Source organism: Takifugu flavidus, chromosome 14, assembly GCF_003711565.1.
Source record: "Takifugu flavidus isolate HTHZ2018 chromosome 14, ASM371156v2, whole genome shotgun sequence".
Taxonomy (NCBI): domain Eukaryota; kingdom Metazoa; phylum Chordata; class Actinopteri; order Tetraodontiformes; family Tetraodontidae; genus Takifugu; species Takifugu flavidus.
The window spans coordinates 1,975,588-1,990,260 of record NC_079533.1 but is presented as its reverse complement, the minus strand read 5'-3'; the positions used below and the strand labels follow the sequence as shown (position 1 = coordinate 1,990,260).

The 14,673-nt window shown below is 49.5% G+C and overlaps 2 protein-coding genes across 26 annotated transcripts in view; both read right to left on the bottom strand.

Moving 5' to 3' along the window:
* The window catches only part of dlg2 (discs, large homolog 2 (Drosophila)), a 62,502-nt gene extending 59,626 nt beyond the window's left edge, over positions 1-2,876 (bottom strand). For 10 of the 20 annotated variants that reach the window (XM_057053852.1, XM_057053866.1, XM_057053868.1 and 7 more), the window contains exons 1-3: positions 2,073-2,874; positions 1,803-1,991; positions 1,290-1,421 (exon numbers count right to left, since the gene is read on the bottom strand). In XM_057053852.1, coding sequence (XP_056909832.1) covers positions 1,290-1,421; positions 1,803-1,821 — 151 coding nt within the window. In that variant the 5' untranslated portion in view covers positions 1,822-1,991; positions 2,073-2,874. Of the gene's footprint in view, positions 1-1,289; positions 1,422-1,802; positions 1,992-2,072 lie in introns of all 20 variants that reach the window. The other 10 variants (XM_057053858.1, XM_057053857.1, XM_057053863.1 and 7 more) reach the window with 3 other exon arrangements.
* Positions 2,877-4,331: 1,455 nt separating this feature from the next.
* sytl2a (synaptotagmin-like 2a) lies at positions 4,332-14,185 on the bottom strand. Of its 6 annotated transcripts, XM_057054914.1 has the most exons (19): positions 14,029-14,185; positions 12,150-12,361; positions 11,836-11,990; positions 11,577-11,694; positions 11,187-11,256; positions 11,039-11,105; positions 9,948-10,508; positions 8,302-9,816; positions 7,929-8,030; positions 7,785-7,841; positions 7,648-7,700; positions 7,379-7,480; positions 7,070-7,239; positions 6,332-6,434; positions 6,100-6,261; positions 5,935-6,025; positions 5,756-5,861; positions 5,476-5,681; positions 4,332-5,398 (listed from the first exon to the last, which is right to left on the bottom strand). In XM_057054914.1, exons 2-19 carry the CDS (start codon positions 12,248-12,250, stop codon positions 5,256-5,258), a joined length of 3,882 nt encoding a protein of 1,293 aa, XP_056910894.1. In that variant the 5' UTR covers positions 12,251-12,361; positions 14,029-14,185; the 3' UTR covers positions 4,332-5,255. The 6 variants fall into 6 exon arrangements, with proteins under 6 accessions (XP_056910894.1, XP_056910890.1, XP_056910891.1 ...); XM_057054910.1 differs by having other exon boundaries at positions 11,039-11,256; XM_057054911.1 differs by having other exon boundaries at positions 11,039-11,256; positions 12,150-12,358; positions 14,029-14,178.
* Positions 14,186-14,673: the final 488 nt, after the last annotated feature.

The window sequence follows — 14,673 nt, the reverse complement described above, 5'->3', positions numbered from 1 at the left end:
GGAGGTCCGGCTCACCCTCGGCCCACTCCTGCCTGGGAACCACGCTCACAAAAGGAAGCTCTGTTTAAGATCCGACCCGTAGCAGGTGAATCAAACAGGTGTCTGCTCTCCTCGATTAATCACGAAAGGGCTTTATTTGGAGACAGGGAAAAGCTGCTTTTAAAGCCCTGTACACAGCCCTGTAACCTGTGAAGCAACGAGCGCCGACGTGCAAACACGGAGACGGTGAAGCGTGTTCTCCCCTCGTCACCCGGGAGAGCAGAACAGGAGCAGCGTTCATTCACGTATGTGGATAAACCGAACTTTTGAGGGACGACGAACGGGTTAATCCACGCCTGGATGGATGGATGGATGGATGGATGGATGGATGGCGGATGGATGGCGGATGGATGGCGGATGTGGTCGGCCGTGACGGGCTTTAGCAGGGGTGCCCATACAGGCCAGATTAGTCGGCACCTAATACTTTGTAAGATGATTACATCTATTTCAGGAGCCATGTTCTCCACGGAGACCGATGGTCTCCCCCCCACTGCCCCAAAGTTTATGGAGGCATTTATTGCTGACACAGAATCACAGAAGCAAGGCGTCATCCGCGCGTCTCCTGCTGAGAACTCCTGCTACACGACTGACATTTGCCAGCCATGCGGTTCGGTCCACGAGGAGCGGCATCAATATTAACGATGCGGCCGGTTTTTACGTGGCCCATTATGGCTCGAAGATATGAGCCGCTTCCTAGAGAACATCTGTTGCAGGATGTTGCATAAGCATTCAGGAAAAGATTACGAAGGTAATCCTCACATTAAATGGAACTGGGCCTCAAATGGAGGGTTTTTTTCCCCCTCCAACGGTATCTCTGTGATCTAGATAAGAATTACATCCTGGTGTGATTTTAAACAGGCAGTAAAACTAGAGAACACTCTGGGATCAGCTTCATCGCCTCTTTTGACTTTTACACACGTATGTTTAGGGGAACAACGGGAAATATCTCAATATGCTAACATAAATGTACCCCCTCAGCCCCGCCCCATTCCATCAAAGCAGGTTTAGGTGTTCTCCAGCCCATAATGATGCCACATTGCAACTCTGTAAGAGATTTCAGTGGTTTCACTGCTCCCACTAAATCCAGTGACATGTGATCCAGCAGATTTCTGTCCTACCAGGCAGGTAAACGCTGTCGCCAAGGCAACCAGGAATCCAGGTGTGGGGCTGCAGCCATGGTGGGAACTAATGGGCAGGACTGGTAGGACTGGTCCACCAGGACCAGGTAGCTGGTGGCTGAGTTAACTTACCCAGAAGAGCTTCAAACAGGTTGCTCTGGAAGATGCCCATCACTCTATGAATGGCAGTTTTGAGCTGTTGCTCCTCCGGCCTCCTCAGTTTAGTGCAGTAGTCATCCAGAAGCCCCAGGGCTCGGGTGGTGTCTGCAGCAACGGGGCAGATAGGAGAGTCACAGGGATCAATTTATTGTCTTCAGCTCCTAAACTGTGTCATTTATTCACGAACCTGCCCACGAGACTGAATTTAAACCTGACTACAGTCTGTGGATGAGGAACCTACAGAGGAACAGCAAAAAGAGATGCTGGCCAAGAGGAAATGGCTGAACGTATATAAACGTATAAATGACCGGATCTAAAAGTGTGAGCTCTGAGGTCCAGGTGAAAGAGGCTAGAAAACGAATGGATGGATGGAGGATGACTGACCAATCCTGGTGTCGGCCGGTTCTGGAAGGCTGGAATGGGATGGAATGCATAGGTGGAGGGACCCCAGACCTTCACCACCCGGGGGCGCTGATCAGAACTCACCGTTCTTCCTGATAGGCATGGCTGATTCTGTAAACGTGTGACAAGGCTTCAGGTTCAGGTGTCAGTGCATGATCTCTATGCTGTCAGCGGTACGACAGGAGAGCAGCGGTTCCGATCCGTTTCAATCTCCTCTGGGCGGCCAGAGAAGGAATTCTACTGGGGTTTTTTTCCCCCAATATCCTGGAGAGTCTGTGCCAAAAAAGCAGGAGGAATAATTAGTGCAAAGACGCGTCTGGTCCATCAGATCAGCCAGGAGAGGCGAGGTGGTACCTTCTTCAGCGTCCACTCGATGAGGTCATCCTCCAGCAGACCCGGTCCCGTCCCGGTGGCCCACGGCCACGGCTGGCCCCCCCTGGAAGGCTCCCGCTCACACCATCAAATGCTCACAGCTGGGTGGAGAGCTGGCCTCTTCTCCCGAGGCGTGTGCGCGGGCTCCCATCCGTCCAGGCTGGGATGTGACAGTCTTGCTTCCGTCCTGTGGTGGGGGGGGTCTCTCGCATCCTTTGTCCCACAGCCTACCGGTGCTGCCTAAAGTTCCCTGTCGACCACATCAGGAGCGAAACGCACTTTGGCCACATGAACGCCGGTCCTGCCCACCGTCAGAGCCGCCAGCTAAGGCGGAATAATCAAGTTTATCCCCGGAGACTCTGTCGCTTGGGATGCGGATGCTCAGTCCAGGAAGCAAGCGGCGAAAATTCATGGGGTTTTCTAGCAAAAGTCTCTCTCCGACTAGTGTTGTGTTAAATTGCACAGTTGCGAAATCTTACTAAAGATGCACGTTGTCTCCTGGGCGGCTTTAGCATTGATGCTAAAGCAGCAGCCAGAAGCGGTGCCAGATGAAACGATGCGGGCTGGGAGGAACTACCTGCCGCCCCGCTGTGGGAGAAAACGCGTGGCTCTCAAAAGACTCCATGCATCCGGAGTTGGCGTTTAAAAATGCCGTCTGTGTCTCCGCCGGACGCTTCTTCCGATAAAGTGACACTTGAACCCCGCGACTGCCACATTTCAACACTGTTTAAGGGGCTACTACACAGCGTTAGCCATCCTGACGGCATCACCAACAGTTTTTAAGTACCCGGAAACAAGAGTGCGCAACAACACCAGCAACTTCCGTTTACGCCTTTCAAAGTAATATTCACCATAGACCGCTAGATTTGCAGCGAAACTAAAAAGATTTCTAGAATTTTACAATATTTCATAAAAAAAGACTGAGTTAAACTCAAAATGTCAACTCCAAATGACACAAAAACGCTCCCTGAATGTGATTATCTGTACGGAAAAACAACTAAAACACTTAAAGTTAGATGGGATAAGCCAATGGGAAGAGATCAATTTCAAAGCTATAGCTGCTTGACATTTACACTTTTTTAATGAACAACAACAACAGCCTGAATCAACTCTATTTTGCCATTATTTCTTTTTTCCTACGGGATTATTTTGCCTTTTGCCCACCACTGGCGTTGTTCTGCAGACTTGGGTCTAGTTCGCGTCATGGGGTTTTTATTTTGAAGCCAAACAGGCTTGACTTCGGGGCTAAATACCACAAGCTTTACACAGCTGTTTAACTTTGCTTAGCAACGCAGGAGGCTGCGCTCTGGTTAGCTGCTGCCCCGCTTGACTGATTGGAGGCGACAGCCAATCACACTGGCAGACTTCCTGTCGCATCAGGAGAGATCAACCAATGATTAACCTTCGGACCCACGCCAAAAAAAGCCCCGAGTTAAATAGTGCTGCTTGTAACGGATGTATTCTGGAGTGGTGTTCATATTCTTGGTACTCAGCCAGGGTTTGTGGGTCCGAAGGACCTGCTGCGGCTTGTGGGGGTTCATTCAGCAAAAGATGCATTTAAATATTGGTGTTTATTTGCTCTTTGGAAGAGATTTAATGTTGTCTGTGTGTTGCATATCTCTACACTTGATGCTTAGCGTAGGGTCTCTCTGACCATGTGGGGGCCACGCACGTCCCAGCAGCTCCTTTTGGTGCCGCTGGCTGCAGGTGGTGGTTCCGTAGGTCCGGTGGAGGATGCACCGGAGCACCAGATTCTGAAACGTCTTCGACATCATCCAAAGCTTCTTTCTCTACCTATATCCTCTGAGCCCATTATTGCCAATGAGGAACCACACTGACAAATCTATTTTTACTGTAAACCAACCACAAATTACGCAATTGGGTCATTTTTTCTTGTTGGTTAAAAAGAACTAAAATTAGTTCCCACAGACCCAAACACCAAACAGGTGTTAATATGTTTTTATTTAAATATATGGACTATATGTGACACGATACTTATTGTCATTTGTAGTCCAACAGCAGGCTAATGTGGACGGGAAAGAAAATATTAATATAAAGAAAATGTTGCTGCTAGTTTACGATTAGTTTACATTAAACTCTATGACTAAAGCAACCTTTACATCTGCTCTAACCACAGCTTCCTGCATCTTGATGGTTGGGATGAACACCTCTAAATATACAACAAGTCACAGAATTAGAACGACGCGCCTGTAACACAGCCGTCATATTAACAGAAGCAAATATTTTTATAACGTTTTTATTAGGGTGGATCATCTTGTAATGTAATCCCATCATAAAAAGAGAGAACGACAGTTGTGTTTGGATTGTGTTTGAAATGCAAATGAGCACCACATGAAATTATAAAGCAGTGTATTAATAACCCTCAATTCCATCAGGTGTGTTTTTTAAGATAGCTGCACCACAACAGGGGGGAACGTGTGACTGAGAAACAGTCATAACTATTTTCTTTCTTTTTGTTTTTAATCACATATATGGTTATTTATACTATATATCTCTGTAAGGAACAGCAATGTAGATGCACCAGAGTAGCGACTGTGTGTAGACTGTGCACGTCCACATCTGAGTGCACGTCTGCACGTGTATGTGAGACACCATTCGACAGATAGACCGCTGGTGCTAGCTTCACTTCTTTTGGACGTTTGGGACATTTCTCCAACACACTAATCATCCTGATGAAACGGCTCAACCTCATCCGGATTAAACTGATCTTATTTGAAGATATTTGTTCTAATGTTTTGGAAAATTTGCTTCTGTGCATCAACCAACCCTTCAGTTGGATTATCGAGGGGACTATTTTATTGGAATATCTGCGCTGCCCGACGGCTACGATATTTACTGCATCATCATCTAAGGAGTTTTAATGATGTCACAGTGCCGTCGAGTCCCCATAAATATAGAAGATCTGAGCTATGGGTGTGCTTTATTTTCTAGGGATTTTCTACGTGATTAGTTTAATATTTGTGCTCTTTATGAAGAGCTACATTTCCACCTGTGTTAATTTACCACGCAGATGTTGTTGGTTACACAAATACATACGTTTCTCCTTCCAACCCCCGATGGCACGTTTGTATATAATGTATAGTTTATCGCCCAAACATGTTAAGGGTGCGCACGTTAACACTCGCTGACACCTTTCACGTGCGCTCACTTGCATTTAGTCATCATTAGCATCCTCAGGGGTAAAATGTCCTCCACCCATTCGCCGTCTGACTGCAGCATCCTCTGCCACAAATCTGCCTCCTCTGGGGTGGAATCCATCCAGACCACGTCCACCCCATAACTCCTGCCTGCACGGAGAGGTTGACGTCAGGGTTCTACAGCCTCATCAGAACACTCTCTGTCCAAAGTGTCCTGCTTGTCTCACCTGTCCCCAAACCCAGCCTCAGACCTCCGAGGAAGTGGTTGCGGAGTCGGTCATGGTCCCACACCGTGATCTCCACGCAGGCCTCTCGGAGGTCCTGGGTCCGGAAGCCGTCGTACACCATGGTGTGGTTAAACATGGGGTTGGCCGTCCGCTTCACCACCCGTGTCTTCTGTCTGCTTTTCCTGCTGGTGTCAGGAAGGACGGCGCTGCGGTGGACGACAGGTACAGTCAAACGTAGCGACTTTGAGACCGACCCGCCAAAGCGTGAACGAAGGCTTACCATTTTACAAAGGGGTCGATAGTGACGCCTCTGACCGGAGGTAGATTCTTGCAGTCTTTCACCCAAATCTGCACTTCGCCCGTTTCCATCCCGGACGTCCTCTTACCTGTGGACACCGCCAGACCAGTTAGTAAACCCAGTTAGCGACCAAGGTCAAAGCACACCTGTGGTCCTCTCACTGTGGGACGTCTGTGGCAGGAATCTCACGGCGACTCTCATTTGTCCTCTGTCGTCCATCGAGCGCGAGCTTGGCGACGGTTGTGCCGAGGCCTGAAATGTTCCACCGAGACGAGCGTGTGAAGAGCACAGACACCAGCAGCACCGCCGTGGTCAGCAACACTCACCCGGGCCTGCAGCACGTATTCGTTGATCCGCGTGTTGCCGAAGTCCCACCCCGACAGGTCCACGTCCACCTCGCCCAGGAAATTGTTGCGTCCAAACGTGTCATTGTGCCACACAGACACATTCAAAGTCTGACTCTTCAGCAGCTCAAGAAGGGTTTTAAACTGCGGACGGATAAATTAGCAACGATGGCTTTGGCGCGCTAACAGGCGCCGCGAATCGGCTGGATCTTACCCGGAGGATCTCGTTAAAGATGGGGTGAGAAGTCTTCTTCTTCACTGCAGTTTTCCTCTTCCCCAACTTGGATTTGTCAGGGAGAAGGTAACACTTCACATAGCTGTAAAACACATTGGACTGAATAGAGGACTCGGTGGTCCACGTGACTGGCTGAAGTATGACAGAAAATCTTGGTTCCAAAAGGTGTGAAGCCAGAGTGGAATGACGTAAAAGAGAAAGGTGAATATTCCAGGGAAACGCTGAACCGTACATATAAATGGTAAAAAAAAAAAAAAACAGATCTACCGAGTAAAGTCGGCACTCTGGATTAAGGGGAACCAAGTTGTGGAGCCACCAAGGGTTCGTGTTCTCCATCAACTATGAGGTCAGTGCGGTCAAATGGTTTGAGTCTTGGGAATTTTTTCCCCTAGATTTGCTCACTAGAGCGGCGCAACGAGGGTCACGATTCCCTTTTGGTGAACTCTGAGTAGAGCCTGAGCCGGAACCTTCTTCGGGACTTTGTTCTGGAGTTAATGGGCAAGAACAAATGTTACAAATGATCCAAGAATAAATTTAGTCCAGCGTGTTTTTAGGTAATTCCCCTCCGTCACACACATTTCACCACGGAACGTCGGCCGTTTCCATGAGCTTTTGGCTTGACCTGGGCACCACACCAGGAGGGCTGCTGGGTTAATCCCTGCTGCAGGGTAACCCGTGTACGTCTGCTACTACCTCTTACATAAACACAAGACTCACGGATCGGAGCGGTTCTTCTTCACGTCGGCCACAGCCAGATCCCTGCAGTCCACCACAAACACCTGAAACTCTCCGAGCTTCTGGATGTAGTTGACGGCAAACTGGATGCTGCCCTGGACCTCTAATTCCCCAAAGTCTGCAGGGTAGATGCTGCTGATGCTGCTGCTGATCTGCACGTTCATGAAAACAAAGGTGGAGATGTTCATCTATCAGCCTCCTTGGTCAAGAACCTCAGAGCTCATTGCAGAAGCAGGTCAGTCTGTAAAAAAGGGAACAGCATGTATAACATGCTGAGCTCCACAGACGTACAGAGGACACGGAGTTCAACCCTGAGGACAAGCTGAAGTTGGACGCGGAGCTGCCTGTGTTTCTTCTGGGGAGGGCGGGTCCAAAGGTTCCGTCGCTGTCTGTCTGTTGATGACAACGAGGCGTCGAGATGAAGGCCGGACCACGGAAACACATACGAACACACTTGTCACTTGGCATAAAATGGGAGCTCCTCCTCATCCAGGTCAAGGGTAGTGCCAACTACAACGTGGATAAATAACAACAAGCTGAGTGTTGAACAGGACTTTTACCTCCTCCAGCTGAAGAAAAGGAATGGACAAACTGGACTTCATCTGCTTTGAATCTGAAAGATTCACATTTGACGGAGAAGAAATGACTTGACAACCGGTGTGTGATGCAGCTTCAAAGGTTTGTTGATTTTGTTTACCCGCATCCACACTTGGATTCACGTGGTCTTTGGAATAATCCTTGTTTCTCTCTTCACCTGAGAAGGAGCAGTGACATTATTTAGGCCCTGACAGTTATTGAGACTTTAAAAAGCAGGCAGAGAACACATGTAAAAGAAAGTCACCTGATTGTGATGTGAGGTTTTCCAGACTTTTGGAGGAAGCCATTCGCTTTGAAGGTGATTGTTTTAGGGGGGGCTCCATGGGGCCAGAAGCCTCCTGATGATCTGCCACAGACCAAACAGAATCAGCCATTTTTAACCCACTTGTTGCTAATAACTAGCTTGATCTTTGGTTTCTAAAGATGTAGAATAGAGCAGGATTTGACTGAGCATTTGTCTGAAACCTGTGGATCTGTGAGGCAGCAGCCTCTCAGATCACCTCTCTGTGTTTTACAAACTGCACGTCCAGATGTTTTTGCTCAGTGTGAATACAGATGCTGATGTTCCAACATTCCCCAGCGTGAGGGACACTACTGGTTCCAGCCTGTGGTTGTACCTTGCTTGAGGTTTGCATCCGTAACCCGAACTCCAGAAGGAATGCCCTCTGTGGGGTCACTGAGGTCAGCAAAGGTAGACTTCTCCTGATTAAATGAGGGGACAAAGGCCTTCTCCTGGGGTCCAAGGTAGTGCTGATAATCCTGAGGAACACAGGCTCTGGCCAGGCATGGAAGGCTCTTCTCTGAGATGCTTCCTGGTTGTGGAGCAGTAGAACTTCCAGCACCGGTCACATATGAAACTGAACCCTCTTCTGCTTTTGAAGGCAAAGGAAAAGAGGAGATATCTGAGATGTTCTTAGCGTCTGCCAGCACTGTCTGCTTTGCTTGGTGGGAAGGACTCCTCTGTCTTGGCACAGGAGTCGGCCTTCCGAGACGCTCTTCGGGAATCGTACTTTGGACCCCGATGTTTATTGGAAAGGTTTTTAAGGGAGAACCTTTGAGTCTTGGAGTCTGCGGACCAGTTGATTCTCTAGGAAGGACCCTTGGGTGACAGGTCTTAGAGGGGCTCCTCCGGACCTCCTCCTGCTGCCTCTTCAGTTTTGGAGAGTGAGATTCACTGGCACTGAGGGGTCTCTCTTGTGACTGAGCCTTCACTTGGTGTTGGTGCTCCGTTGGTTCCAGATCCTCGCTGCCACCTAAGGTCCTCAGTGGAGATCTATCTGAGTTCCTCGAGATAGAGCAGCTCGCTTTATGTGGAGGTGTTTGTCCCAACGATGGCCTCAGAACAGACTGAGGGGTCATCAGTTTCTTAGTGAGTGTGGAAGATCTTGCCCCAGGTGTTGCATGTTCCTCCTCCTCCCCCTGCTTGCTAACCTCGACTGTGTTGCCAGCGAGGAAAGGCGGTGGAGGAAAGGCCCCTTCTGATGGGTCGTGGACGGCTTGAGAAGAAGGTGTTGATGCAGAGATGTCGTCTGGTGGCTGCGACTCTGTTAAGGAGTCGTCTGTTTCGTAGATGACGATGGGCTTGGCTCTATATACACCATCTTCTCCAGATAAATCCAGACTAGAGCCATTGTGGGGCGGATCATTCTGCTCAGGTGGATTCACAAAGTCCTCATTTATGATCTCCACACCAGGGGAGTCCAGGGGGGCATGTGGAGCCTCGCCATCCGCTGAAGAGGCTGATTCTTTCGACGGGCTCTTCTGTGGTGTTGAAGGTGGCGCCGTTCCACCCTCCACCAACACAGCAGGTTTTTCTTTGGTTCCAGAACCTTGGGAAACACTCGGTTGATGCACAGGCGTGAGCACCTCTTCATGAGCTGGACCTTGAGCTTCTTCGGTTTTATCATCAAGTCCGAGGAAACCTTGAAATAAGCTTGAATTTGCGCTGTGTTCAGGTGGCTGCTTGGGACGTGAAAGGGCCTCAACAAGGCCAGAGCTTTGCTCAGGAAGCTGACGGACTTGGAACCCGGGTTGCACATCTGCAGCCGTACCATCCTGAGAGTGACGGACTTCTTCTGTCTCCGCGTGTCTGGTGTCATCTTGGAACTGGAAAGCGCCTCTCTGGGCAACATCTACCAAAACAACAAGAACATGCGTGGAGAACATCATGGAGTGTGATCAAGGTGACTGGAGTCAGATGCCTTTTTCTGTACCACACAGGTTTTGTTCCAACAACCTCATCAGATGAAAGTAAGACTCTTACCCCCGAGGAGCCGATAGCCAGCGACGTCCTCCTGTGGGAGGTCCTGATTTTTGCCTTGGAGCTCCTCATCTGTTGGACTCTCTACGAGAGGAGGTAAATCTGTCTGAAGGTCAAGACGGCCGGTACTCTCAAGGTCAACCCCCTCTGCCTCTGCGAGAGCCATGCGGTCCATGTCCAACAAAGTATGTTCCCCCAGTTCCTTTCCATCCCGCCACGCCGCCCTGGCAGGAGCATCAGTGGAGCTCGGTCTCACCTGCTTCCTGTCGCTGCTGCTCTCAGCGGAGGAAACGGGCTTTACTGGATCCTGTGGGTCCAGGGGAGCGTGCAGGACGGCGCCGCTAGCAGCGAGGACGTGCTCGGGAACTCCGCGTGTGGCAGGAGTGATATTTTTTCGAGCTTCTGGCCTGTCTACCTCAGCAGAACAGCCCTGGCGACGGATGCTGACTGCCAAGTTTTCCGCCACTGGTGGAGGGTCAAATGCATTATGCATGAGCGCGCACGAGGCAAGGTCAGCTCGCAGGTCGGCAGCAGGAGTGCAGCTCTCACGTGACGCCAGAGGCCCTGAAAGAGCAAAATATCAGGTTTGACGCATCACTGTCACGCTTTGTCCCGATAAATCACCTGCACTCATAAAAGACGTCAATATCGTGTTATTACTGCGTAATAACACAGAGTCCTGCCAGCAGGGGGCGCTAAACCTGAAGGGAAAAGTGCTGCTCAGGCGACATACGAAAGAAACACAAAACGGCTTAGAATGCACGACTATAAACACGTGCTGACCTTTGTCTGCGTCACGTGCACGCTTGTGTTTTTGTTTCCTCCTCATTAGGGGCTTAAAATATTGTTCTCAAGGTTTCTGTGAATGATTTCCAGCCGACTCAAGTCATGCAGCAGAGATTAAGGCTGAGGAATGTTTTTCTGTGTAATCCTCCAGCCAGTCTGGCAGCCTTTGCATAGGACGACCTCTGGGAAAACCTCGCAGGCCCGAGGAGAGACGCCGACCCCTCAACACCTGCGTCTCTCCTTCAAAGTAAAAGCATAATCTGCGACGCTGACTTGAACGGCGAGGAGGTGGCGGGTTAAAGACTCACCCTCAGCGGCTCCGTTCTTCCCGCTGTTCCTTCCCTCCACCTCACTGTCGAACGGATTTCTCCTTTGCTTCAACACAATTTGACATGTGAGCTTGCGGGTTGGTTCCCGGGGTTTTCCGTGATGGTGCCGGATCAGAGCGGCTCTTACCTTCGGGGGGGACTGTGCCACCGGTGTGGGGGCATCTCTCGCCATCTCAGGGGGCTCCTGCCTTTGGCAACTACAGCGGCAGAGATCACAATAGATAAAATGCTTCTAATCATGGAACTGAAACTATTTGTGTTAGTTCCTCCAGTGGCGGAGTCGTCAGGACGGACGCACGTCGCGGTAATCTACCCTGCTGCATGTGACGGATCCCCAGAGCAGACAACACAATTAAAACCCTTAATGAAATCTAATTGGAATCAAATGTTTTCATGCTGTTGTAAGGTTTAAGCGTTATTTACAACATCAATGTGTTGCGTAGCGACGCGAAACAGTGCCCTTCAAAATAAAAGCACGGCTTTTCAACAGCCATACAGGTGACAGCTCTGGTCTCACCTTTCATTGTTGTCCCGCCCCTGAATCACCTGAAGGGTGCCGCGGTGAGCAGGGGGGGTGAAGACGTCTTCATGTGCACTGCTGACCACGGGGGGCTTGAACATCTGCGTCAGCTCCACTGCAACACACGACACGACCGCTAGATGTAGCACGACCACGTGACCCAGGGTCACAGGACAGTTGCTAACTTGTGCGCTGAGCCAGAGCAGCAGCTCATGATGGGACAGGTCTGATCATGTCTGCACGGCGAGGGACTCACGTATGGTCAGGGGCTTCTGCGCCTGCTTCATGGACGCCCTGATGATGTCGGTGCTGTGAATGCGCTCCTGGTGCCGGAGCTGCTTGGTCTCGTAGAACCATTCTCCGGTCATGTACCTTAGCAGGTCCCGGTCACTCACCGTCTTCTGCAGGTTCCTGCGCACACGGCGGAGGCAAAGTCAGGTCGTCGCTCTTCAGAAGATTCATTTTGAAAGTTGATGAGGTGTTCCGTTCTTCCTTTGCCTGTGAGGAGCCTGTGAGGACTTAAACCCCCGTTTGTGGAGTGGTGTGAATGTGTTGTGCTGAATCACTCACTGAATGCGCTGCTCTTCGGCCTTCTTCAGCTCCGCGTCTCTCTTCAGCACATCCTGGATGATCTCCTGCTCCTCCTCTGTCAGGAAACTCAGGTCGATCATGGTCGCTGCGCCCTGTGTCACCACTCGCTGGTTGGTCGTGTGGTTGTTCTTGAAGGTTCCTCAGGTCTGTCAGCAGCTCACGCGCAACCCATCGTTCCAGGTTTTGGACTGCTGAAGAACGGATGTTTAAGGCTTTTCCAGATGTTCTTCTTGATGGATTTACTAGAGTAGCTCATTTAAATTCTTCACTCGTGTCTCGTTTTTTTAAATTTGGCAGATGTTTTGTTATGACACCATGCGATTCTACACCTGCAACCGCATAATATTGATCCACCTTCAGGGAAGCCTGGTGGTGCTACGGGCAGGTTGAGGTTGTAGCTGCAGCTCATGACTGAGCTCCTCAGCAGGGGGTTTGGTCAAGACCACAGGTGTCAAACTCTGGCCTGTGGGCCAAATTTGGCCCACAATGTAATTATATTTGGCCCGCAAAGCCATACCAATTGACTATTAGAGCTGGCCCGCCGGTATTATTGCTTAAAGCGCATGTGCTAATACCACAAATACCAGAATGCTCACCTGGTGTTTTGGTGTGAAAATCCACACTCCACATCAGCTCGTGGTGGTAATGAGCCAATATGTGGCTTGCCAACCACAAAGAAAGAGAAAGTAGTCATAGCGACCTTATATGCTAATGCTAATTCTGGCACTACCCCTCTGAAAAATGATTAAAGGCATTACATTAACTTACAATGGCAAAAGATTACTGTTGAAATTTAATTCAGAAGGCTGCAAATAAAAAGAGAAGAAATGAATGCCGGTGATGTGTGCAGTAATAAATGATATATTGTATTGTGTTGAGCTTTGCTTGTTCCATGTTCAGTTGTTGAGCAAAAGTAGTTTGGGTATATATCAAAAGGTTCCGTGTTGTAGATGGAGGAAGATTTTTTTTCAATAAATATCAATGTTGGCCCGTGACTTTGTCCCAGTTTTGAATTTTGGCCCACTGGGTATTTGAGTTTGACACCTCTGGTCTAGACTCTGAGCAGCTCTGCTCTTCACATGCGGAGCCTTAATCAGTCCGTCATAACCCAGCAACTCTGCTGTGGTCGGAGCGGAGAGTCTCTTCCCATTCACACCCTTTTCTTTTGAACAGATGCTCCTGTTCCCTATCTGGACACACCTGGAGATGTCAACACTCACTTTCTGGCCTGTTACCATCTGAAAGTGACTCTGTTGTGTGAATGTTGTTTATCGATGATCTGTGGAGAAGCGGAGCTGCAACATGATGCAGGTTTCCTGAGTTGATGTGTGATTAAGCCGGAAAAACTTATCTCTACCAAAGAATGTTGCGTGTCTTGTTGCTCAAGCAGCTGAAGAAAAGCTGAGTTACTTCCTTGTTGCTGTCGCATGTGATTTGACTTATTTACTCATCAGTGTCAGATGAAGCGCCACCAAAACTAGGTTACTGTGTCTTGAACAGTATCAGGAAAGACACTGAACTAATCATCAAACAGCTTTCACTTTGTTTCAGGCATTACATACACACACATATACATTCGTGCATGTGTGTGTGCCTGCGTGTGTGTGTTCTTAATTCCATTCCCCTTCTTAGATTAACAGCACTGCTGAATTTGTGTTTCATGTTTTCAGCTTGAAGTAAGTTGCTATTACAGACCTGTAGGAGCTGCTTGAATAAATAAGTAAATAATCACCAAAGTTCTAGAAAACTGTTCAACATCACGGCTCACTGAGATCTGGAGAAAAGGTTTCTTCTGGAAACATAAGCATGCAAAACTCAATAGTTTTTTGGCATGAAGAAGAAAAAGAATTCCCCCTACCTCATGATGTGGGTCCTTGGTGAGTCCAACGCAAACTGGGTCTGAGCGGCGAGTTTGAGTAAGATAGGAGGAGCTGCAGAGACGCAACGCCAGGGGGCAGTAAAGAGCTGGTGGGAGCAGCCCAGAAAAGCAGTGAAAGAACAGCGGGGAACAGCAGAGTTCAGCAATGAACAATGAAGAGGAGCAGAGCAGAGCAGGACAAACCAGAAGAGGGCAAGAGTAACCAGCAGAGGGCAGCAGAGAGCAGGACAAACCAGAAGAGGGCAAGAGTCACCAGCAGAGGGCAGCAGAGAGCAGGATAAACCAGCTGAGAGGGCAAGAGTAACCAGCAGAGCGGCAGCAGAGAGCAGGATAAACCAGAAGAGGGCAAGAGTCACCAGCAGAGGGCAGCAGAGAGCAGGAGCAGGATAAACCAGCAGAGAGCAAGACAGTAACCAGCAGAGGCGGTCCACAGACAGAGGGCAGGATAACCAGAAGAGGGCAGAGTAACCACCCAGAGGGCAGCCAGAGAGCAGGATAAACCAGCAGAGGGCAAGAGTAACCAGCAGAGGGCAACAGAGAGCAGGATAAACCAGAAGAGGGCAAGAGTAGCACCACGCAGAAGGCAGCGGTCAGAGCAGGATGACCCAGCAAGGGCAAGAGAAC